The sequence below is a fragment of the Leucoraja erinacea genome, chromosome 7 (genome assembly GCF_028641065.1).
Source record: "Leucoraja erinacea ecotype New England chromosome 7, Leri_hhj_1, whole genome shotgun sequence".
Classification (NCBI taxonomy): Eukaryota; Metazoa; Chordata; class Chondrichthyes; order Rajiformes; family Rajidae; genus Leucoraja; species Leucoraja erinaceus.
Genome location: NC_073383.1, coordinates 18,167,602 through 18,193,825, shown reverse-complemented (window position 1 = coordinate 18,193,825; position 26,224 = coordinate 18,167,602). Strand labels below are relative to the sequence as shown.

At 44.1% G+C, this 26,224-nt stretch overlaps 1 protein-coding gene across 5 annotated transcripts in view; it reads right to left on the bottom strand.

The window, feature by feature from the left end:
- Positions 1 to 26,224, bottom strand: part of pde1a (phosphodiesterase 1A, calmodulin-dependent) — a 386,755-nt gene that overhangs the window by 5,384 nt on the left and 355,147 nt on the right. For 3 of the 5 annotated variants that reach the window (XM_055637850.1, XM_055637852.1, XM_055637854.1), the window contains 2 exons: positions 25,106 to 25,293; positions 18,907 to 19,215 (listed from right to left, as the gene is read on the bottom strand). In XM_055637850.1, the coding sequence (XP_055493825.1) occupies positions 18,907 to 19,215; positions 25,106 to 25,293 (497 nt within the window). The remainder of the gene's footprint in view (positions 1 to 18,906; positions 19,216 to 25,105; positions 25,294 to 26,224) is intronic. The other 2 variants (XM_055637851.1, XM_055637853.1) reach the window with 2 other exon arrangements.

The window sequence follows — 26,224 nt, the reverse complement described above, 5'->3', positions numbered from 1 at the left end:
CTATTAAAACGTCTTTCAGGAGAAAGTCCGCCTGATTCTCAGTCTGAAGAAGGGCCTCAACCCGAAAAGTCACTCTACAGAGATGCTGTCTGACCCACTGACTTACTCCAGCTTTTTGTGCTTACCTTCGGCCTAATGACCAAAGTCCTACAAAGCTGCATCATGACTTCCTGCCTCCTATACTCAATGCCCTGGCCTATGAAATAAATTATACCATATGCCTGCTTTACCAATCTGTCTACTTGTATTGCCACTTTCAGAGAGTCATGGACTTGGTCCCCAAGATCTCTCTGTACATCAATGCTGTTTGAAGATCATGCCATTAATTGTATATTTTTCCCTTACATCTGACCTCCCAAAGGCGCAACACCTCATTGCCACAGAAGGCTATGGAGGCCAAGTTAATGGATATTTTTAAGGTGGGGATTGATAGATTCTTGATTAGTACAGGTGTCAGGGGTTACGGGAAGAAGGCAGGAGAATAGGGTTGAGAGGGAAAGAAAGATCAGCCATGATTAAATGGAGAGTAGACTTGATGAGCCACACAACTGCTCCTACAACTTATGAACCTCACACTTGCTCAGATTAAACGCCATACCACATCTCTGTAGCTGCCCTAGATCCTTTCCCCGCTGTCACAGACCAGCAGCCTGAATATCACTTCCCTGGTTACCATCTTGTTTTTAACATAGATTTTAAAAAGTTGTAGTATTTTCTTTAATTCGACTCGCCAAAGCCATTTTGTAACCCCCTTTCGCCTTTCTAATTTTTTCCTCCTTCCTTTATATTCCTCAAAAGCCCTCTCAGATTCAATCCTCAAAACTTGTATCCTATGAAACCTTCTTTTTACTTCTCTTTGGTCATCCAAGGTTCCTTACTAAGGCGACAGATAGCACAATGGGCTAAGAGTTCGGCTGGCGACCAGAAGGTAGCCGGTTCAAATCCCGCTTGGAGTGCATACTGTCGTTGTGTCCTTGGGCAAGACACTCGTCACCCACCTTTGCCTGTAATGGAATGTAATTACGGCGGCAGGCGCGGGCACACCGCGATGCCCTGTGTCTCCCTTTCAAGGGAGATGCTAAAAATGCATTTCTCTGTACTGTACACTGACAATGACAATAAATTGAATCATTTCATTTCATATCATTACTTGACCATCCTCGTCCCTCCTCCATTACTGGAACATGCCGGTTCTGAACTTTGATCAACTGGTCTTTAAGCGACCCCCCCCCCCCCCGCAGTCCTACGTAATGATGTTGTAATTTGCCCTACTCCAATATAGTATCTTCCCATAAGGTCCAGCCTTTTCCCTATTCAAAACTTATGCAGTTGTGATCATTATCCCCAAAATGCTCTTTCACTAAAACACCAGTCACCAGGCCACGTTCATTTTCCAACACGAGGACTATTATGTTCCCTTCTTGGGTTGGACCGTCCACATACTGTTTCAAGAAATCCTCTTGGTTATACCTCACAAATTCTGCCTCGTCTAAGGCTTTTGCACTGAGCAGGTTCCAGTCAAAATTAGAGGTTAAAGTCACCCACTAAGATTTTAACTTCTGAAGAAGTTAAGATCTTAGCTTTCTGAAGAAGGGTCTCGACCCAAAATGTCACCCATTCATTCTCTCCAGAGATGCTGCCTGTCCCACTGAGTTACTCCAGCATTTTGCGTCTACCTTCAAAAACATTTAAAACAGCATCTGCAGTTCTTTCTTACACCTGTTGCTTTGATATCTTTTGGTAATTTGTCTACATATCTGTTCCTCTATCTTCTGCTTGTTATTGGGGGGGTCTAGTATAATCTCATTAGAATGCTTGCACCTTTCTTATTTCTAAACTCTACCCATATTGTCTCAGTGGACGAACCCTCCAATATGTTGTCTCCGACTGCTGCAGTGACAGTCTCCCTGATCAGTAGCGTAACTCCTCCACCTCTTTTCCCTCACGTCTGATAATCACGTCTGAAATATTGACACCCCAGACACACTGAGCTACCAGTCATGTTCCTCTCAAAACCATGCAGGATCGTAGTCCCAAGCACTGATTCAGGCTGTAAGCTCATCAGCTTTCACCACAATACTCCTTGCATTGAAATATACACACTTCAGCTCATCAACGTCACCATATCACTTCACCCCTCCTTGCCTGACCTTCCCATGAGACTTACTGGTCCTAACCTCCACCTTCCAATCACTCCTTCTAATTTATGACCTATTACTCTGGTTTCCACCCTCTGACACTCTAGTTTAAATCCTCCTGGGCAGCACATTCCTAGGGTTCGAACGTGTTCAAACATTGCTTATTTTTAATGTGAACTGGGATTGCCATAAACCTAGGATATGACGATCACTTTCAGCAAATCAACTTTCAACAGAATGCAAGCTGAGCCATTCCATAAATTGGTTCATTGGACCTTAACTTATTAAACATCCACTCATTTTTAATGCAAATTCATATAAATTTGCTTTGTTTTGCACTCTAATAGATGAACGTAACTTATTTCCAATTATTTCAGGACACCTCACCTTTAGATGGATACATTGACCTTGGGTGTCATAGAGATTGACAAGGATGATACGCGGATGCCAAAAATTAAATGTTGTGATATTTCATTAAAATGGATTACATTCCTGGAATTTAAAAAGGGTGAATAGTGACTGGATCGCAGTTTTGAAGGGATTAAAATGCATTTATTGATACACAGCCACCTTCATAATGAAAATGTGGATGCTATCAAGATCTGGATCTGAAACAGATTACATTGAAGCCATAGGTCATCACTGAACAAGGAAGAGCATTCACAGAGAATGCCAGGAGTTCACTTCACACCATCCAGCACAGTTTGAAGCCCAAATGAAAATAGCTTGAACTGACTTCCTGTGGTGCCGACGATGGCTGCTACGGTGTACTACTCCTTGCTGCTTTGTCTGTGTTTGTTCGTTTTATGTCGTCTGTGAAAATCCCACAAAGATCACTTCCATGAGACAGGTACTCATTAACATCAGATATTCGGTACCTCAAAACATTGTTCTGGATTTCTCTCACTCGCTGGATTATTTGGACATACTCGTCGGCGGGGCCGTGGCTGTGTTCAAGGCCTTGAGACAGAGGAGGACCCATGGGAAGCGCTCTGGAGCACATGCCCGACCCCGGCGACGAGGATTACGCACACCACTCCCGAGTATATTTCTTGCAAATCTACGTTCTCTCAACAACAAAGTGGACGAACTGCAACTCCTGCGGCAAACAAACACGGACTTCTCTCGAGCCGCTGCCCTGAGCTTCACCGAGACCTGGCTGTGTGAGTCGACCCCGGACAATGCGTTGCAACTAGCTGCCTTTCAACTACACAGAGCGGACCGCAAAGTGGAGGCAGCGGGGAAATCAAGAGGCGGTGGAATATGCTTCTATACCAACAAGCACTGGTGCAGCGACATCACGGTACTGTCTAACATCTGTTCTCCTAATCTGGAATCTTTTTTTATAAATTGCAAACCCTTTTATTCTCCGAGGGAATTGGCCTCTTTTATTCTCGCTGGAGTTTACATTCCCCCCCAAGCCTGCGTACGTAGGGCACAAGCGCACCTCGCTGACCAGGTAATGAGAGTAGAGAGTGACTTCCCGGACTCCATGGTCATTGTTTTGGGGGATTTTAACAAGGCTAACCTCAGCCAAGAGCTTCCAAAGTACAGACTTCATGTTACCTGCCCCACCAGAGGGGAGAGAACACTCGATCATTGTTACATTACAATTAAGAACGCATATCGCTCTGTTCCCCGGGCGGGTCGGGGTCTCTCTGATCATTGTCTAGTTAACCTTATTCCGACCTACAGACAGAAACTAAAAGCTGCTAAGCCTGTGGTCAGAATAATGAAAAAGTAGACAAGCGAGGGCATTGAGAACCTACAATCCTGCTTTGACTGCACGGATTGGAATGTGTTCAGGGAAGCAACCACAAGCCTCGATGAATACACGGACACTGTGACATCATATGTCAGCTTTTGAATTGAATTGAATTGAATTTCCTTTATTGTCATTCAGACCTTACGGTCTGAACGAAATGTTGTGCCTGCAGTCATACATACAATGATACAATAATAACAACAATAAACACAAATTAACTTCCACCACAGTGAGTCCTCCAAACACCTCCTCACTGTGGTGGAGGCAAAAATCTTAGGGTTGCAGTCTCTCCCTCTGCTCCCTCTGCGCTGAGGCGATTCCCCACCGGGCGATGGTACAAACAGTCCCGCAGCTCACCGAACCCCGAGAACGGGCCGGTTCAAACACTGCGGCCCGGGGTGGTCGAAGCCGCCGCACCTCCAGTCCAGCACACGCAGCCGCCGGCCCGCGGCTGAACCCAGGACTCTGGACACTGCCGCCAGAACGTCGTCCCAGCCACCGGAGCACCGTCCCAGCCCCCGGACCGGATCGCCCTCACGTGAGTACCGTTCCACCCTCGGGCTGGGCCACTCCAGCGGGAGTGCCATTCCTCCCTCGGGCTGGGCCACTCCAGCGGGAGTGCCGTTCCTCCCTTGGGCTGGGCCACTCCAGCGGGAGTACCGTTCCTCCCTCGGGCTGGACCACTCCGGCGGGAGTGCCGTTCCACCCTCAGGCTGGGCTACTCCAGCGGGAGTGCCGTTCCTCCCTCGGGCTGGGCCACTCCGACGGGAGTGCCGTTCCACCCTCAGGCTGGGCCACTCCGACGGGAGTGCCGTTCCACCCTCAGGCTGGGCCACTCCGACGGGAGTGCCATTCCTCCCTCGGGCTGGGCCACTCCAGCCCCTCACCATGCCGCTCTCACGGGAGCACCGTTCCATCCCGGGCTGGGCCGGGAGCGAGCCCAGGACGAGTCTTGTCAGCTGCCTCCAGAGTCCCGAGGTCGCCGGCTCCGCTAGGCCTCAGCATAGACAGAGGCAAAGAAGGGGGATACGACAAAAAGGTCGTATTCCCCCGAAGGGAGTGACAGCAGCCCCCGTTTCACCCCCCACCCCCCTCCCCACATAAACACAGCCTAAAAACCAAGAACATAACTAGACAAAAACGAAAAAAAACAATACAAAAAAGTAAAAACCAACGGACTGCAGGCGAGCCGCTGCTGCCAGGGCAGCGCCGCCACTTCCGGATGACTGTGAGGACAGTTGCATTCCCACTAGGACCCGGGTCAGGTTCAACAATGCCAAGCCCTGGTTTAAAGCAGAACTCACATAGCTACACCAGTCTAAAGATGAGTCCTACAGGAGCGGGGATGCAGACCTCTACAGGCAGGCCAAGTACAAGCTGAGAAGTGTAATCAGAGCCGCCAAGAAAAGGTACCCTGAGAAGTTGAGGAGCAAGTTCTTAACTAATGACTCAGCTTCAGTGTGGAAGGGCTTGCTATGAGGAAGCCCCCCGCTCCTTGGACAATCGTCAGCTGGCCAACGACCAGAACGAGTTCTACTGCAGGTTCGATAGACAGAAGCCTAACCCCGGTCCCCAACCCACTCCTCCCCAATCCCCACTTCACACCCACGTGCAGCCTGACTCCAGTCGGCAAAGACTGGGCCCCTGTCCACTACCCACCCCCTCCTTGTTGCTCAACATCAGTCTGGCCACTTCTCCAACACTAACAATAGCAATTGAGGAGGTTGAAAAGCTATTCAGGAGACAGAAAAGCCAGGAATCTCCAGGACCAGACGACATTTCCCCCTCTACCCTCAAGCTGTGTGCAGAACAACTGGCACCAGTCTACACAGACATTTTCAATCGGTCCCTGCAAACCTGAACTGACCCTGCCTGCTTCAAAGTCTCCACTATTGTCCCTGTACTGAAAAAGCCAAGGATTACTTGTCTTAATGACTACAGGCCTGTCGCACTGACCTCTGTAGTCACGAAGATCCTTGAAAAACGTGTGCTGGACCATCTGAAAAATATCACAAACCCCCCTGCTGGACCCTCTGCAGTTTGCATACTGGGCAAATAGTCAGTGGATGATGCAGACAACCTAGGCCTGCACTTCATCCTCCAGCACCTAGACTGCCGGAGGACCTATGCAAGGATCTTGTTTGTGGATTTTAGCTCTGCATTCAACACCATTGTGCCTACACTCCAAACACTCCCAGGTGACTGTGCCTGAACCCTTCTGTCGGTGGATCACCAGCTTCCTGACAGACAGGAAGCAACATGTGAGGCTGGGAAAGCACATCTCAGACACGCTGACCCTCAGCATAGGAGCACAGCAAGGCTGTGTACTCTCCCCACTTCTTTAATCTCTCTACACCAACGATTGCACCTCCACAGACACCTCTGTCAAGTTTGCGGACGACATAACCCTGATTGGACTGATCCAGGATGGGGAGGAATCTGCCTGCAGACAGGAAGTGACACATCTGGCGTCCTGGTGCCTTTGTAACAACCTGGAGCTCAATGCTCTTAAGACGGTGGAGTTGATTGTTTACTTTCGGAGAGCTCCCACTCCCCTCACCCCACTCACTATCAACAACACCGCAGTCACATCTGTGGAGTCATTTAAGTTCCTTGGAACCATCATCTCCAGGGACTTTAAATGGGAGGCCACCATCCACTCCACAGTCAAAAAGGCCCAACAGAGAATGTACTTCCTGCGGCAGCTGAGGAAACACAAGCTGCCTCGGGCAACGATGGTCCAGTTTTATACTGCCATCATAGAGTCTGTCCTCACCTTCTCCATCAGGGTCTGGTTTGGCTCAGCCACCAAGCACGACATCCGGAGGCTGCAGCGCATCGTTCGATCAGTCGAGAAGGTTGTCGGCTGCAACCTTCCCCCAATCGACGAACTGTACACAGCAAGGGCCAGGCTGCGAGCGGGCAAGATCATCTCTGACCCTTCTCACCCTGGCCACAAACTCTTTGAAGCACTTTCCGGATGATTCCGGACTGCCAAAGCCGCCACAGCCAGACATAAAAACAGCTTTTTTTCCACAAGAAGTAGCTCTACTCAACAGCCAAAAGTCTGTAGCCTCCTTTTGCTCTGGTATTTTATTTAATTCTTCACATGTTTAAATTATAATATTTTATTTTTAATTGTCTACTGTATATCATGTTGTTACTTGCGAGCAAAGCACCATAGACACATAGAAACATCGAAAATAGGTGCAGGAGTAGGCCATTCGGCACTTCGAGCCTGCACCGCCATTCAATATGATCATGGCTGATCATCCAACTCAGTATCCCGTACCTGCCTTCTCTCCATACCCCCTGATCCCTTTAGCCACAAGGGCCACATCTAACTCCCTCTTAAATGTAGCCAATGAACTGGCCTCAACTACCTTCTGTGGTGGAGAATTCCAGAGATTCACCACACTCTGTGTGAAAAATGTTTTTCTCATCTCGGTCCTAAAAGACTTCCCCCTTATCCTTAAACTGTGACTCCTTGTTCCTGACTTCCCCAACATCGGGAACAATCTTCCTGCATCTAGCCTGTCCAACCCCTTAAGAATGTTGTAAGTTTCTACAAGATCCCCCCTCAATCCCCCAAGGCAAATTCCTTGTATGTATACAGTACATACTTGGTTAATAACATTTATTCAATTCAATTCAATTCATAAGATTAACCGTTATTATTTTGTTGCAAAGGCAGACAATATCCTCTACACAAAAAGATACAAAGTGCTGGAGTAACTCAAGCAGCATCTCTGTAGAATGCTGTATGGATGGAAAATGGTGAATCTCCAGAGATGCTGCCTAACTCGCTAAGTTACTCCAGCATTTTGTTCCTTTTTTTTGTAAACCAGCTTCTGCAGTTCCTTGTGTCAACATCTCCGGCTGTCTTTGGACATTAGAGAAGAGCTGTCTCACAAAGGACCTGTTTTGCTTTTAGTTTAACTTAACTTTACATGGCTGGTTTTAAGAGTGATATTATGCCCTATGGAGAAACCTAAAATTAATCAGAACAGGTTTATTAAAAGAATTTGATCTATGACGCTGAAAGATATGTAATTAAATGTTCAACCATTTGATCTAGCTTTACTTCCTTCACCAATACAAATAAATAGGTTGCTTTTTTATTGTTAGCTTACTCAACCGTGCAGTCGTAGTTAGAAAAACATTGTGAAGGGTACACTAGAGAGGCAGATTAGAAAGAGATTCACTTGGGTGGAAAGAATTGTTGATTCATGCAAGTAGTATAACTCCAACAAGGGGAATCAAAATATTAATACGATGGGCATTGATCAGAAAACCTTCTGCTCTCCCTTATTTTCCAAAAATATGGTTAACCTATTATTTAAAGCAGCTTTTATATAAGATTAGACTTTGAGATTGCGATTCTTGCCATTGAGAGAGTGCAGCGTAGGTTCACAAGGTTAATTCCCAGGATGGCAGGACTTTCATATGCTGAGAGAATAGAGTGCTGGGCTTGTATACTCTGAAATTTAGAGGATGAGAGGGTATCTTATTGAAACATATAAGATTATTAAGGGTTTGGACACGCTAGAGGCAGGAAACATGTTCCCGATGTTGGGGGGAGTCCAGAACCAGGGACCAGCTTAAGAATAAGGGGTAAGTCATTTAGAACGGAGATGAGGAAACACTTTTTCACAAAGAGAGTTGTGAGTCTGTGGAATTCTTTGCCTCAGAGGGTGGTGGAGGCTGGTTCTCTGGATACTTTCAAGAGAGAGCGAGATAGGGCTCTTGATGATAGCGGGGTCACAGCATTTGAGGAGAAGGCATATTGAGGGAGTCCAGCGTAGGTTCACAAGGTTAATTCCCGGGATGGTGGGACTGTCATATGCTGAGAGAATGGAGGAACGAGGTACTGATTGTGAATGATCAGCCATGATCACATTGAATGGCGGTGCTGGCTTGAAGGGCCGAATAGCCTACTCCTGCACCTATTGTCTATTGTCTATTGAGATTGTCATTCACTCTTGCGCTACCAGCTATAAGATATGGGCCATTGCAATTTACAGTGTGGAAGCTATTGATTAATGCAATATAAAGTTGACTCCATTGCCCGAGTGTCAGTCATAGTGGTAGACTTTTACTTGTTTAATATAAATGTCAAATCATCCAACCACACCATATTTCTTCTGACATTTCTCTGAGTGATAAATTTTAAACTGTTAGTTTCTCATCATCTAGTTCATGCTACGAGGACATAGTCTTCCCATTTCACCACAAGGAACTTGAAGCTCACCGTTTGGCACTTTTGGTGTCTGCAGTAGAAACAGTCCCAGCAGCTGTAACCAAGAATGTTCCCCACAGCTGTAAAGTACATCTAATAAGAGGTGTGTGCATAGTAATTCATGTTTTGCATAAACTAATCAATACTCGATGCTTCATTACATTAAACTCAAAAATTCTATTGGCTTCTTCATGGATTTCTCGAACATTAATTGTACTCTCCAAATTATGCTGCTGGTTGTCTGTTTATGCAAACCCTTCAAGATCTTTCCATTAAGTGTATTCTCATATCGATTTTCTTTTCCTGGAACGTATTACCACATAATTATCCACATCTGCTGCCTGTTTCCTCTTTCTATTAACCTTAATGTTGACCTGAGGTAATTTTCCTTTTTTTATTTCTGACGTCTATTTGCCAAACTTCCTGCTTTATGATCCGGTAGTTTTCCCTGTGCCCAGGCTCAAGTCATTTGCATTTTCAAAGGGGCAGCACAGTGGTGCTGCTGGCAGAGCTGCTCCCTCACAGCGCCAGAGACCAAGGTTCAATCCTGACCTTGGGTACTGTCTGTGTGGAGTTTGCACCTTCTTTCTGTGACTTTGAAATTGGCGCCTCTTCCATGCGGTACCAGTGGACTATCTCTGTACACTTGCTAATTGGGGATATGTTTCACGTGATCGATAGTCAGCATGGACTCGATGGGCCAAATGGCCTGTTTCAATGTGTACCTCTAAACTAAACAAAACATAAAACTGAACGCATCACTAGCCCCTGCTGGGAATTACTTTGACTTATTATTTAATCTTAGCTTTGCACATTTGGCAGCTTTTTTTTCCCTATCCATCAGCATTGATTTTAGCAAATACATATTAAAAAGTGTGCGTGTGTGTGTGTGTGTGTGTGTATGAGTGTGTGTGTGTGTGCGTGTGCGTGTGTGTGTATGAGTATGAGTGTGTGTGTGTGTGTGTATGTGCGTGTGTGTGTGTGTATGAGTACGAGTGTGTGTGTGTGTGCGTGTGTATGTGTGTGTGTGTGTGTGTGTGTATGTGTATGTGTGTGTGTGTGATATGTGCGTATGTGTGTGTGTATGTGTGTGTGTGTATATGTGTGCGTGTGTGTGTGTGTATGAGTGTGTGCGTGTGGTGGAAAAGGGGGTCATAAGCAGAGTAAATCATATTCGATTAACTATCATGTGCAGAGGATGTCAAATGCTAAAACTGCGTGCCAAATGTTTCTGAGGGAATTAGTGAGTAGACATGGAAAATGTACTAAGTTACCCATTGGCATTGAGTCAGGAAAGGAACATCGCATATCATAAATCAAGAGATTTGGAAAGACAAGGCTGATATAATGGGTGGCAAAAAAATGAAACTACGTCATTAGACTTTCATTGAGTTTTTAAAAAAATCTTCAAATTTACAATCTGAAATGGGAAGTTAATCAAAGTTATTGACTTAACAAGCGAATTATCCTTGAAAGTACCAAATGGGACTTTTTAAACTGAAAAATATATTGCAATTGTGGGAATACATTGGTCAGGAGAAGAATCTAAAGGTCACCATCTAGTCAGTGACGCTTATTTCTGATCTCTAAAATGAATCTGAATGTAGGTATTAGGAATTTTTTGGAATCATTAGACAGAATCTCCAACGGCAAAATGCTGCTTGGGAAATGAGTCTCTTTGGGCAGTAATTTGATAATTTGGGAATATGGATGAAAATCAATCCCTGCCCAGAAAACAATGTAACCATTTTGCCAGCTGGCTACGTGATAAACGGATCATCTATGAGGTTGAGAGGGACAGTCGTAAAGCCCTGTCCCACTGTACGAGTTCATTCAAGAGTTCTCCCGGGTTTGCCCTGATTCGAACTCTGAGATTTACGGTAATGACCACTCGTCGGTACTCAGGGCTCTCGTGGACATTTTTCAACATGTTAAAAATCTTCACGAGTCTTGCCGAGCTTACCACATTTCCTGAGTACCTGCCGTTAGCGTTACGAGATGCTAAGAGACGTCCCGAGCTCCGACGTACCCGCTACGTACATTCTAAGTGCTTCCACGAGTTTGATTTTTTTTTAAACTCGAGAGTTCTTGAATGAACTCATACAGTGGGACAGGACTTTTATTCTCACTGGAGATTAGAAACGATACGATACGATACGATATGATATGATAGAACTTTATTTATCCCAGGAGGGAAATTGATCCAAAATGAGAGATGAATTTATTGAACCATTTTAGAGACTGAGGATGCTTATCAAGGGTGATGTTTCAGGATATTTCACTCATGGGGGAATCTAGAACTGAAGTGGAGACTTTGTAGAGGGTGCAGACGAGGTTTACGAGAATGCTGCCTTAATTAGAAGGTATTGGTAATAAGGAAAGGTTAGACAATGTTTTATTGTTTTCTCTGGAGCATCGGAGGCTGAGAGGAGATTTCATAGAAGGATATAAAATTAATGAGAGACATCGATAGAGTGGATGGCACAGTGGTGCAGTGGTAGAGGGGCTGCCTTACAGAGCTTGCAGCACCGGAGACCTGGATTCAATCCCGACTACGGGTGCTGCCTGTACGGAGTTTGTACGTTCTCTGCGTGACCTACGTGGGTTTACTCCGAGTACTTTGGTTTCCTCCCACATTCCAAAGACGTGCAGGTTTGTAGGTCAATTGGCTTGGGTTTGTATACTTGGTATAATTATAAGTTGTCGCTAGTGTGTGTAGGATAGTGTTAATGTGCGGGGTTCGCTTGTCGGTGTGGACTTGGTGGGCCGAAGTGCCTGTTTCCGCACTGTATCTCTAAACTAAACTAATCTAAACTAAGCAGAACCTTATTCCCAAGGTGGAAATGTCAAAAACTAGTTAGCATAGCTTCAAGGTGAGAGGGGAAAAGTTTAAAGGAGATGTGTGGAACTTGGTGTCATGTTACGCATGGACGTCACGTTAGGCATGCACATCATGAGCCGGAGGGGCTGTTTCTGTGCTGTACTGTTCTATGTTCGTTGAAGTCATACATTTGAAATGGGGTATTGATTCAAGTTGGAAATATGGAGACATTCATTTAATATATTCAAGGTTTGTAGGTTATTTGGCTTTGGTAAAAAATTAAAATTGTTCCTAGTGTGTAGGATAGTGTTAGGGTACGGGGGTGATCGCTGGTCCGCGCAGACTCATGGGCCGGAGAGTCTGTTTCCACAATGTATCTCTAAAGTCTAAAAGCCTAAAGTAAAGCCAAGACAGACAGACCTGCAGTCTAAAGAAGAGTCAGAGTTTATGTGAGCAGACAGGAAAGTGGAATAATGGGCAAGACCAGATCAGACATTGACACATCATTAATGAGGCACATTTAGCTGTGCTTCTCAGTTTCAATAATGTAAACCAGAAAATGCTGGAAACATGCAACAGGTTTAAAGCTGCATCTGGAGGGAGAGAAATAGAATTAACATTTCAGGTTGATGGCCTGATGAAAGATTTTGGGGAAACATTAATTCTGCTTCTGTCTTCACAGACGAGTTTTCAGGAATTTTCTGTGTTTATTTCAGATATCTAGAATGTAAACATTTTGCATATTATCTGCTGATGTGGCCAGTGCTGGTGTGGTTAAACTTTAATATGCTAGAAAGATGCAAAGACATTTCAAAACTTAAAAAAAAAAACACTTAAAAAAATCTTATGAACTTCTAAGAATTTTAGTTTTAGTTTTAGATACAGTGTGGAAACAGGCCCAATAGCCCACTGAGTCCACACCGACCAGCGATCAACCGCGGTGGACTCGTTCTATCCTATACACTAGGGACACTTTACAGATGTGGAAAGAATGGACAGACGATGTTTCAGGTTGGGACCCTTCTTCATTCTGAATCTAATGTATGCCAGCCTCACTAGGCAAAGGAGGAGGCTGCAGAAAGACAAGTGGGATTGTGAATTACACTTGGCATGTGAAAGGACATTCAAGAACGTCCTTGAGAGTGTAGGTGGTCCCTAGAGGCACCATCCAATCTGTATTTGGCTTTCCCCAATATAGATCAGACTACACTTTGAACACTGAATGCAATAGGCAAGATTGCAAGAAGTGCAAGAGAATTGCTCCTTGACCTGGAATGCGTGTTTGATTCCCTATATGGTGAGTGTGAATGGATACATGTTGCATCCTGTAGTTGAAATAGATGGATGGATGAATATGTGTTGCATGTGAGTGTGTCATTAAATGGGGAATTGTGGAAGTTGATGAAAGAGTGGACGAGGGGGTCACACAGAAAGGGGATGAGGGGAAAAGATGCAATTGGTGTTAGAATCATATTTAAGCTGGAATGCCGTGCTGTTTCAGTAACTGTCAGATATTTGGAACCCTGTAACTAAAACTGAACATTATGGCTTTTAAACAATCTATATGTAAATTATCAGCATTGGCATTTATTACAGGTTTATTCAACACACTCCAGTTTGGCACCTCAACTTCGATCCATCTGCAATCCTGCAGTCTAACCGCAAGCACAAATTATAATGTTGCTGAAACATGCTATTTCAATTCATTTTTGGAATACCTTCATATACGAGGAAGAATCCCAGGAATTCTTGTTTAATTACATATTGGCTCTTCACCTTAGACTTATTACTGTAATGGTTGATTTAATATTTTTGCTGTAAAAATTATATTAAAATCCATTGAAAATCTTAACTAGCATTTGAAGGGATGCAAGGAATGCAAGGAAGCTCCTGAGGGGAATATCACCAGAACAAGTGTATCTTCAAGGACAGAACGAACTGGAGAGGAGCAACAACGTTATTGCCAAGCATCACCTCTGCCAGATTCTTTCACATTGGTAGATTGCAAATATGTTTTTTTAAAAGCTGGGAAATAGATGAGAAAACAGCTCACTTGTATTGTAAGGCTGTCAGAGGCTGTGAATTTGATCCTGAATCCAGAGACTAGAGTAATTACCACTGTAGAGAAATTTGTTTGTAAAGTAGGATGTCTAGATACCAAGAACCAAGTTATTTTAACTCCTAGATTCAAATTCCCTTTGTAATGATGATTGCCATTCTAGAACATAGAACAGTACAGCACAAAAACATGACCCACAATGTCCATGCTGAACTTATGCCAAAACCAACATCTGCCTGCACATAATCCATATAATACCATTCCCTGGATATTCATATTCCTATCCAAAAATCTTTTAAATGCCACTATCGTAATTGCCTCAACCACCACCCCCAGCAGTACATTCCAGGCATCACCAGCCTCTGTGTAAAAAACTTCCCCAGCTCCAATAAATTTCCCCGCTCTCATCTTAGAGCTCTGCCCTCTTGTATTTGATTTTTTTTCCACCCTGGGTCTCTCTATCCTATCGATGCCTCTCATAATTTTATATACAATCAGATTTCCCCGTAAACCTCTGGCGGTCCAGAGAAAATAATCCAAGTCTGTTTAACCTCTCCCTGTAGCTAATACCCTATAATACTGTCATCATTCTGGCAAACCTCTTCTGCACCCTTTTGGTAATGGAGCAGCCAGAACTGTCTTTAAGACACCAAATACAGCCTAACCAAAGTCCTATAAATCTGCATCAAGACCTCTTGACTCTTTAACTCAATCCCTGACCTATGAAAGCAAGCATATCAAATGCCTTCTTTATCAGTCTGTCTACTTATGTTGCTACAAATTGTCTTAAAGCCCTGTCCCACTGTACGAGTTCATTCAAAGAGTTCTCCCGAGTTTGCCCTGATTCGAACAGATACGGTAATGGCCGCTCGTCAGCACTCGGGCTCTAGTGGACATTTTTCAACATGTTTCCCGAATACCTGCCGTTAGCGTTGCGAGCTACTAAGAGACGTCCCCGAGCTCTGACGTACCCGCTATGTTCATTCTACATGCTTACCACAAGTTTGATTTATTTTTTAACTCGGGAGAGCACTTGAATGAACTTGTGCAGTGGGACAGGGCCATTATGGACTTGGACCCCAAGATCTCTCTGTAGATCAATGTTATGTTAAGGCTCATATGACAAATTGTATATTTTCCCTTACATTTGACCTCTTCAATGCAATCCCTCACAGATTAAACTCCATCTACCATTTTTTAGCTGAATAATATCCTGCTACATAGTTTGACAGCCTTCCTCCCAGTCCACAACTCCAGCAATCTTGGTGTCATCTGTAAACTTACTAACCAACCTGTCTATGTTTACTTCCAAGTCATTTATATATATATATATATATAGCAAACCACTGTCTCAGCACAAATCCCTGTGGAACTCTACTGACCATGCACCTCCTATGCACCTCCAGCCTGAATATTGTCCTTCCACCACAACCCTATCTTCCAACATTAAGCCATATCCAAATCAATAGGACCAAGTAACTGATAATCCCGTGTTCCCAAATCTTCTGGATCAGCCTACCACGGGGAACTTTATCCAATGTCTGATGATGTCTCATGCAGACAACATCCAGTGACCCACCTCTCATTCAGCATCTTCGTCAGCTCCTCAGAAAATGCGATCAAGTTAGAAACATAGAAACATAGAAATTAGGTGCAGGAGTAGGCCATTCGGCCCTTCGAGCCTGCACCGCCATTCAATATGATCATGGCTGATCATCCAACTCAGTATCCCGTACCTGCCTTCTCTCCATACCCCCTGATCCCCTTAGCCACAAGGGCCACATCTAACTCCCTCTTAAATATAGCCAATGAACTGGCCTCAACTACCCTCTGTGGCAGAGAGTTCCAGAGATTCACCACTCTCTGCGTGAAAAAAGTTCTTCTCATCTCGGTTTTAAAGGATTTCCCCTTTATCCTTAAGCTGTGACCCCTTGTCCTGGACTTCCCTAACACCGGGAACAATCTTCCTGCATCTAGCCTGTCCAACCCCTTAAGAATTTTGTAAGTTTCTATAAGATCCCCTCTCAATCTTCTAAATTCTAGAGAGTATAAGTTAGTAAGACCCGACCTACCACGTAGAAAGCCATACTGACTGTCCCTAATTAACCCTAATCTCTTCCAAATGGGAGCAAATCCTATCCCAAATAATTATTTCCAATAGCTTTCCTACCATTGACATGAGGATCATCAGCCTATAATTCCCTTTACTTCTCCTCTTGAATAAAAGAACAACATTAGCTACTCTCCAGTCCTCCAGGATCCCGCCTGTGGCTTTATCCCAGGATAGAACAGTCAAACATTAGAGTGATAGGTCTACAGGTGAGGAGAAAAGTTTAAAGATGTTACATGGAGAGTGGTGGATGCCTGGAACTTGCAGCCAGGGATAAAACAGATACAATAGGAATGTTTAGGAGGCACTGAAATAGAAAGAAAAACAGGCAGGGAATGGAGGGAATACAGACCACATGCTGGCATATGGGATTAGTTTAGATTGGCACCATGGTTTGCAAAGGCATGGTGGGGCATAGGGCCTGTACATGTTCTATCATTCTATGGTAGCCCAAAAGACTTGCTAGTCATGCACCACTGAAGTTCTGATGATGCAGGATCATCAGTTTTACTACACACCAAAATGGACAATTGTCCCACACTGTAATGCATCTATCATGCTATCTCCCATATACCTAGCCTGACCAATGCTCCAGATGCCTCTCTGCACCTTCCTCGCAAGGCACACTGCCACAAAGCTTTGCATCATCAGGAAGACATATACTCATGTTATAGGAGCTGTATGAGGCTCATTGAGTCCACACCACCATTCAATCATGGCCGACCTATCTTTCCCTCTCAACCCCATTCTCTTGCTTCTCCCCATAACCACAGATACTAATCAAGAATCTGTCAATTTTCACCTTAAAATTTTGGTCCCCACAGCTGTCTGTGACAATAAATTCCACAGATTCACCACCCTCCGACTAAAGAAAAATATCTCCTCGTCTCCTTTCTCCAATGATGGGACACCACTGGTGACCTCAACCTGTTGTGAGTGTTCAGACTCTGACTCTCTGCATCTGGCCTGAACCATTGTGAAGTTAGGCAGCTGGATTTAAATGGGAGCCATGACTTAATATAACCCAGGTCCCATTTCTAAATCTCCAGGCAAATTTCAAGCTCACACACATACTAATTTCTCAAAAACTGTCTCTCCATTCTAGTTGGGCAAACTCTTATGACTCAAAAGGATTAGACAACACATGGGAATGGCACTGATTAAAGAAACTCACGAGTCATAGGGTGATACAGTGTAGAAACAGGCCCTTCGGCCCAACTTGTCCTAACCGACCAACATGCCTCATCTACACTAGTCACATCTGCCTGTGTTTGACCCATATACCTCTAAACCTGTCCTATCCATGCACCAGTCCAAATATTTATATGTTATGATACTACCTGTCTCAACTTCCTGCTCCAGCAGCTCGTTCCATACACCCACCACCCTCTGTGTGAGAAAGTTACCCATCAGATTCCTATTAAATCTTTCCCCCCTCGCCCTAAACCTATGTCCTCTGGTTCTCAATTCCTCTTTTCTGCACAAGAGACTCTGTGCATCCACCCAATCTATTCCTCTCATGATTTTGTACACCTCTATAAGATCCCCCCTCATCCTCCTGTTCTCCAAGGAATAGAGTACTAACCTGCTCAACCTCGCCCTATAGCTCAGGCCCTTGAGTTCTGGCAACATCCTCGTGAATCTTCTCTGCACCTTTTCCATCTTGACAACATATTTCCTATAACTTGGTGCCCAGAATTGAACACAATATTCTAAATGCGGCCTCACCAACACCTTTTATAACTGCTACATGATCTCTCAACTTCTATACTCAATACTCTGACTGATGAAAGTGCCAAAAGCCTTTTTGACCACCCTATCTACCTGCAGTCACACCAGATGAAAATGGTCAAGGAAGAAAACAGCAGTTGATTGGAAGAATGTGGGATGCATTAGAATGACCGTGCAGTTGGGATATCAAGGAAAGGCCGTAAAGATCAATCTTGCAAACGGAAAGCATAAATGTACCATTCATTAGGGTGGCACGGTGGTGCAGCGGTAAAATTACAGTGCCAGGGACCCGGGTTCTATCCTGACTATGGGTGCTGTTTGTACGGAGTTTGTACGTTTTCTCCGTGACCTGCGTGGGTTTTCTCCGGGATCTCTGGTTTCCGCCCACACTCCAAAGATGTACAGGATTGTAGGTTAATTGGTTTGGTATAAATGTAAATTTCCCTAGTGTGTGTAGGATAGTGTTAGTGTGCGGGGATCACTGGTCGGCACGGAATCGGTGGGTTGAGGGGCCTGTTTCCACTCTGTATCTCTAAGCTAAACTAAACTAAAGTTCATCCTTTGTGAATGCCCGACTTTGAAAGCGAACACAAATGTAGCACACCAAATTGTGGAAAGTATTGTTGACAGTAAATTACACAACAGCTTTTTCCATTCTGTGGGCAACTGCACATCACACTATTTGGCACAAGTAGCAAATATCATATCAACGTTATTACAGGCCTTCTCAGAAATGTACTTTAATATTTGCTTTCTATATTGACCTACTGAGTAACACAGGAACACAAATGTCATTTATATTCTGTCACTTCTGAGAACTGGTAACAATTCCATATGCAGAAATTCACATAGCAAATTCCATTAAATGTGTAAGCATCAAATTATTCCTTGAGGTCTGACCACACGTCTGACTCAGGCCATCAGATAGCAGCCAGAAGACACTGATCACCCTGATTGGAAAAGCAGTTGTTTTCAACTTTACTCTAAATAATAACTGATGCACTTTCCTAAAGTATTACTACCTAATCAGTGAATGGAGTTACCATTCCATGGTGGTCCATGTTGAATCACAGTCTCTGCTACATTAGCATCATGGTGCCAGTTTGCTGAATCACAGCCGGTGGTATGGAGATGTCTTTGCAGAATAGGGCTGCTGGAAGCTGTTGAGAGCTGGCAAGCCTGGTTGACAAGTGACTTGGATGGAGAACTATGCCTTTCCAGGATCTCTTTGTCACATCCCATATTTATGTTATCATCTGCTGCTATTAGATTCTCAGTGCTGTCATCATTGTTCTGGTGTTGGTCATCATTCTCATTTTGTTCTGTAGTCTCCCTTGTTTTTTCTTCTGTATCTTGCAAAAAAAAAATTTAAGGAAAGAAAAAGAGAATATCTATGATGACGATTAAGAAAATAAACATTGATCTTTAGTTTAATTTAGTTTAGAGATATAGCATGGAAACAGGTCCTTTTGCCCATCGAGTCCACACCGACCAGTAGTCTTCTTGGTACAATAGCTCTAATCTACACACTAGGGACAACTGCCAGGAAGCAATTAACCTACAAACCTGCACGTCTTTGGAGTGTGAGAAGAAACTGGAGCGGTCACAGGGAGAACATATAAACTCCACATAGACAGAACCCGAAGTCAGGATCGAACCTGGATCTAGAGCATGCACTGCATATAGCCCCTCTCATTCTTCTAGGCCTACTTGAGTCTAACCACAGGAACTACAGTGAACCTAAACATATTACCTCTTTTTTAATTTGAATTACTATAAACAACATTTGGAATGCTCCTCCTAGCCCAACCTTCTCGCTGAGATATGTTGTTTTTCAGTTTAGTTTATTGTCATGTGTACAGAGGGACATGACAACCTTTTTGTTTTTTGTTGTGTGCTGACCAGTCAGCAAAAAGACAATGCATGATTACAATCAATCCATTTACAGTGTATAGATACATGATGAGGGAATAACGTTCAGTGCAAGGTAAAACCAGCAACGTCCGATCAGAGATAGTCCAAGGGTTATCAGATTCAGATTCAGATTCAGATTCAGATTCAATTTTAATTGTCATTGTCAGTGTACAGTACAGAGACAACGAAATGCATTTAGCATCTCCCTTGAAGAGCGACATAGCAAACGATTTGTATTAAAAAAAAAAAAAAATAAGTGTCCGGGGGGGGGGGGGGTGGTGGTGATTGGCAGTCACCGAGGTACGTTGATGAGTAGAGTGACAGCCGCCGGAAAGAAGCTGTTCCTCGACCTGCTGGTTCGGCAGCGGAGAGACCTGTAGCGCCTCCCGGATGGTAGGAGGGTAAACAGTCCATGGTTGGGGTGAGAGCAGTCCTTGGCGATGCTGAGCGCCCTCCGCAGACAGCGCTTGCTTTGGACAGACTCAATGGAGGGGAGCGTGGAACCGGTGATGCGTTGGGCAATTTTCACCACCCTCTGCAATGCCTTCCGGTCGGAGACAGAGCAGTTGCCATACCATACTGTGATGCAGTATCAAAGAGGTAGATATTAGTTCAGCACTGCTCTCTGGTTGTGGTAGGACGATTCAGTTGCCTGATACAGCTGGGAAGAAACTGTCCCTGAATCTGATGGTCAGCGTTTCCACACGTCTATACATTTTGCCTGATGGGAGAGGGAAGCAGGGAGTTTCCAAGGTGCGACTCGTCCTTGATTATGCTGCTGGCCTTGCCGAGGCAGCGCGAGGTATAAATGCCATCAATAGAAGGGAGGTTGGTTTGTGCGATGGTCTGGGCTGTATCCACAATTCACTGCAATTTCTTGCTGTCTTGGATAGAGCTGCTCCCAAACCAAGCTGTGATGCCTCCTGATAAAATGCTTTCTAAGATGCATCTGTAGAGGTTGGCGAGAGTTGTAGGGGAAATGCCAAACTTCCTAATGGGCCTGCCCCACTTAGGCGATTTTTCAGGCGACTGCCGGTGACTGTCAAGTTGCCGGCAGTCACCTGAAAAACCAGCAACTGGAACAGCGACTGTCAGAGTGGAACACACACACACACACATCATTTCCTTCACCACCCCGTAATGCAGGCGGGGGACAGTACAAGCGGGGAGAGCGCTGTCTAAGTGAATTCACACGGTGCAAAGCCAAGGTGATGCCACGATGAACAGGAAGGATGGCGCTGCAATTCAGACGGGTAAAGCACAGTGTATGGTAAGTTCTTTAAAAGAGGGGGGGAAGAAGGAGTAGCAGTGGAGACAACTTTTAAGAAGCCAGAGATACACAGCTGTGAAGCTCGGCGGACATTTAACATTGCCGGTTGGTTATCCTGGTCTGAAAACTACTGCTTACGTTTTTTTTCCCCAATGAGCCAATGAGAACCTTTGACCTCCTAGCAATCCACTAGGACCTCCTGGTGACCCACCTACGGCACGGGAATTTTCGCTACTCTCCACGGCGGCTGCATTCCAGTCGCCGCTAATTTTTCAACATGTTGAAAAATTTGCGGTGACCATAATGAGACCGCAACTAGTTCCCAGAATGCGGGTACTCCTCACGACCATGAGGGCGATTCCCCGGCAACCACCCGCAAACATATGGCGACTGCATAGTCTCCTGCAGTCGCCTATAAAGTCGCCTAAGTGGGACAGCCCCATTAGCCTTCTAAGGAAGTAGAGGATCAATGATGCTGATTGTTACACATCTCCTGTTTGTCTCCTAGCCCAGAGTATCTGCAAACTAACCCCCAAATGCAGAACTCCATTGGGATGCCTATTGGCAGCTTACACCATGCCATGAGTATCCAGATAATGCCACGCACTCTCTTGTGTATCTCCTGTTCTGGGTGAAAGTTTCAAGCCTTTGGCCGACGACCACATTTTTAGCCCTCAAATTTTTCTGCGTGTGTGTTTTTTTGAATTAAAAATAGTTACCCAGCTCCATATCAGAAAACCGGGAATGTGATTCAAGTCACAAGAGCTTTTGCCTGTTTATGTTTTGGAAACATAGCGTTTATCAAGTCAAAGAATGTCAGTGGTAGGGTAACAGACATTTTTCCATCTCATGGCTCAATTGTCAACAGCAAATACGTATAGAATCATAGAGTCGCAGTCATACAGTGCGGAAACAGGCCCTTCGGCTCAACTTGTCCACACCGACGAACATGTCCCATCTAGTCCCACCTGCCTCCATTTGGCCCATATCCCTCTAAAACTGTCATATCCATGTACCTGTCCAAATGTTTCTTAAACATTGCGATACTACCTGCCTCAACTACCTCTTCCAGTAGCTCGTTCCAATACACCCTCCACCCTCTGTGTGAAAAAGTTACCCCTCAGGTTCCTATTAAATCTTCTCCCCCCCACCTTAAACCTATGTCCTCTGGTTCTTGATTCTCCTATTCTGGGCAAATGGCTCTGTGTGCCTACCTGATCGATTCCTCTCATGATTTTGTACACCTCTATTAGATCACCTACACGGTTACAGGGAGAACATGGAAATGCCACATAGACAGCACCTGAGGTCAGGATTGAACCTGGATCTCTAGTGCTGTGAGGCAGCAGCTCTATCAACTGTGCCACTGTGTTGCTCTAATTGAATGGCACATTTGTGATAATCCTGTAGCATGTAGATGCAGAATGTCCCTTTCACCCTATGCCCCTTTCTATCATTTTGAGCCAAGCATGATTTTAATGCACACATTTCTTCCATCATCTCCCACCACCCGAGACATCCTGCTCCTTCCCCCTCCGCCATATGATCATCTCCCATCCCCTTCCCATATTTCCCTTTTATCTCCCTCTTTCATTGTTCCATCTGGGACATATGACAATAAAACACTCTCGACGACTTGAATATTGATTAATGAGGAGAAACAGGGAAATCTTGGAATGTATGCCCGCAGATCCTTAAAGGTAGTAGAACTGATCAATAAGGTGGTTTAAAAGACGTAAAGGATGTTTTTCTTTATTCACTGGGGCATATAATGTAAAAGCCAGGAGATTGTGTTAAAATATTCAGGACCATTAACATTTAAACATAAATCTCGAGTTGATGTTTCTTGAAATTTTGTTACGGCATATTTGGTAATTAATTTCAAAATATTTCTTGATTTCAGAATAAGAAAACACCCAGTGAATGGCATAAAAGTTGGAAATTTTGTGGTAAAAGTTATTTTTACTCGAGTCGTGCAATAGAAATAAAATCTATCCATGCGACCAACTGTGCTGCTATGTTGCTGCTCCAGTCTCATTTCCTCTAAACTCTAGAGATGAGTGTGAGAGGTGCAAGTTGAACCAGGTTGAAGCATAATGCACACTGAAAATGTCCCGTCAATTCCCTACTGGGCAAAGGACAAGTGCTTTTCACAATTAAACACAGGGGAACAGAAAATGTATCAAAAATTAGTGTTAAACTATTCCATGGATTTAGGAGAAACAAGGATTCCAAGGATTTAGTGTCAGTCTGAAGAAGGGTCTCGACCCGAAACGTCACCCATTCCTTCTCTCCAGAGATGCTGCCTGTCCCGCTGAGTTACTCCAGCATTTTGAGTCTATCTTCAGGTTAATAAAATTGACTATTTTTCAAGACTGGTTAAGATTCTATGCAACGAGCCATTGCATTCGTGAAGAGCTACTTCTGGAGAGTATTAATAAAGCCCAGAGAGCAAAATGGTCCAGGTCTCCCGCAGTTAGATAATTGCCTGGCAACTCAGTAGTTAAACCTGATCCCATCCTGTGTACCAATCACATACAGTCACTTACTGTGAGAGATTTAGCATCAACTAGTTGAAGATTAAACTTACTGACATCATCACATCAACAAAGCTCATGACGTGCTCTTCCTGGAAAATTAAGCAATGGTCTTGATGGTTCATTAGTAAAACTAATCTCTGTCTGGTGACCAGGATCAAGGAAATTACAATCAACCAGCATGTCGAGGTCCACTGAATCATTAAATTCAAATTCCACAAAAATTAAACTTTACTGTGGCGCTTTCAGAGCATGCTTCACCCAAAACACCATGTCTGTTTGCACTTTGCATCCAAGCACATTTCCATTCTGTGTTGTGTTTGTAATCATTAACAAACTATAACATTCTCCAATCTAGATAGTCTGCAGTTACTTTCATACAGGAGAAACTGTATTTATTTGCTTGTAGAATAATTTAATTATATCTATTTATGTACAAGAATATGTAGGTTGTTTGCATAGCGGGGTGGAAGATTGCAACCTGAAGTCCGCCCTGTTTCAACGAATGCAATCAACCTGGCGTGTCCTACAACTTTAGGCTGTGCACGCCATACGCAAGAAGACGAAGTTTGCATAGCACTATACGGTACAGACAAAGGCGGCTATACATTTGTTATTTGCCATTTAATGTTAGCTAATGACAATGGAGGTGATATTTATGTTAGAGCCATTGACTTAATGATGATGGAAGCAGTCATGTCCAGAACTGAACAACAGACAAATAACAAATCATCAGTTTGTTTTGCACGCTGCTCAATTTACCTTAAATGAAAAAGAAAATCAGGGAAGAAAAAATGCTGAAAAAAAGACATGAAGTGCTGGAGTAACGCGGCAGATCAGGCAGCAACTGTGGAGAATATGATAGATGACATTTCGGGTTGGTTACTTTCTGTCCGAAGAATCAATCAGTCTGAAGAAGGGTCCCAACCCGAAACGTCACCTACCCATGCTCTCCCGGGATGCCATGTGACCTGCTGAGTTACTCCAGCACTTTGTATGCTTTTCTCGGTGAACCAGCATCTGCAGTTCCTTGCTTCCAGGTTAAAATGCTGATTTCCCTACAGCCCAATTAGGGTTACCACTGATATCTTGGAGTTAGATAAGACTCCTTCCATGGTTCCCACCCCCCTGCCAAACTAAGTTAAACCTTCCCCAGTAACACAGGACGCTGAGGTCTAGTAATCCCAACATTACTAAGGACTAACTTTTTAATCACTGGCGCTATAAAATCTGCTTGCATGGCCTTGCCCTTATCTTTCCTTACCTTCACGGCTCATAACATATATGTCAAAAATTAGACAATGGAAATCTCACTAGCTACTCACCAGTCAGCTACTTATTATAATTTTCAAACTCTTTCAAACCCTTGTCTTTTACTCAGTTAACACTGATAACTTCACAGATTAAAGTGGGATAGATACCTTAAGTTCTGGATGTTCATAAGAATCTATCGCTGAAGTAATAACCAGATTTATGTTTGTATTGACGGCACAATTAGAGTCAAAAATGAGCTCCACGCACCTTGAATTGCCAGCTCTTTCCATTTTTCTTTATTTTGCTGAATTATGTCCATCCAGTTCAACTTAAAGCATTTGATGTCCACGGTAGATACCGAATACTCTGTGGAACAGCCTCCATCTGATGCAATGCTCCTTACGCTGTGCCTTCGGGTTGAGTCTGGAGTGGTTCCTACTCCAATATTGGCAAGACTTCAACAAAACAATAAGATATTCATGTTAATTGTCCAGACAAAGAAAATGTTTAAACCTTAGGTAATTATTTAACAAGGGTGTACAAAGTAGTCTAAAATAAGGTCATAAGGTCATAAGTAATAGGAGCAGAATTAGGCCATTCGGCCCATCAAGTCTACACCGCCATTCAATTGTGGCTGATCTACGTCTCCCTCCTAACCCCATTCTCCTGCCTTCTCCCCATAACCTCTGACACCCATACTAATCAGGTAACCCGTACTAAAATAGGGAATGTTAAAAGTGGGGAAAAACTGCTGGAATAATTCAGCAAGGACAGGTAGCCTCTCTAGAGAATGTCAGACGAAGGGTCCCAACCCGAAACATCATCTATCCATCCATGCTCCCTGACCTGCTGAGTTACTCCAGCACCTAGTGTCCTTTTTTGTAAACCAGCATCTGCAGTTCCTTCTATCTGCAACGTTAAAAGTGGGTTGAGTATACAATTAGCTTCTGTAATGACCCAACGGTTTGGACATTGATTTCTCGAATTTCAGGTAACCCCTTCATTCCTTCCCTTCCCCTCCCCCACCCTAATGATCCTACTAGTTCCACTGTTCGCATCCATGTATCCCTTCGTTATCACCTCTTACCCAACCATCAATGGACCATTACAGGCTCCATCCTTCCTTAGTCATCTGTTGTCAGCTCTGCTTTGTTCTGACCTTTTCCCACCTCCAGTTTCCCCTCTTCTACTTTCAGTCTGAAGAAGCATCCCGACCTGAAACGTCACCAATCCTTTTTCTCAATGATGCTGCCTGACCCTCTGAGTTACTCCAGCACTTTGTGTCTATCTTCAGTATATACCAGCACCTGCAGTTCCTTTCTACACAAGGGATATACCTATGTAATCTGATCTACATCTTTCTAAATGTTATAGACGACAACGTGG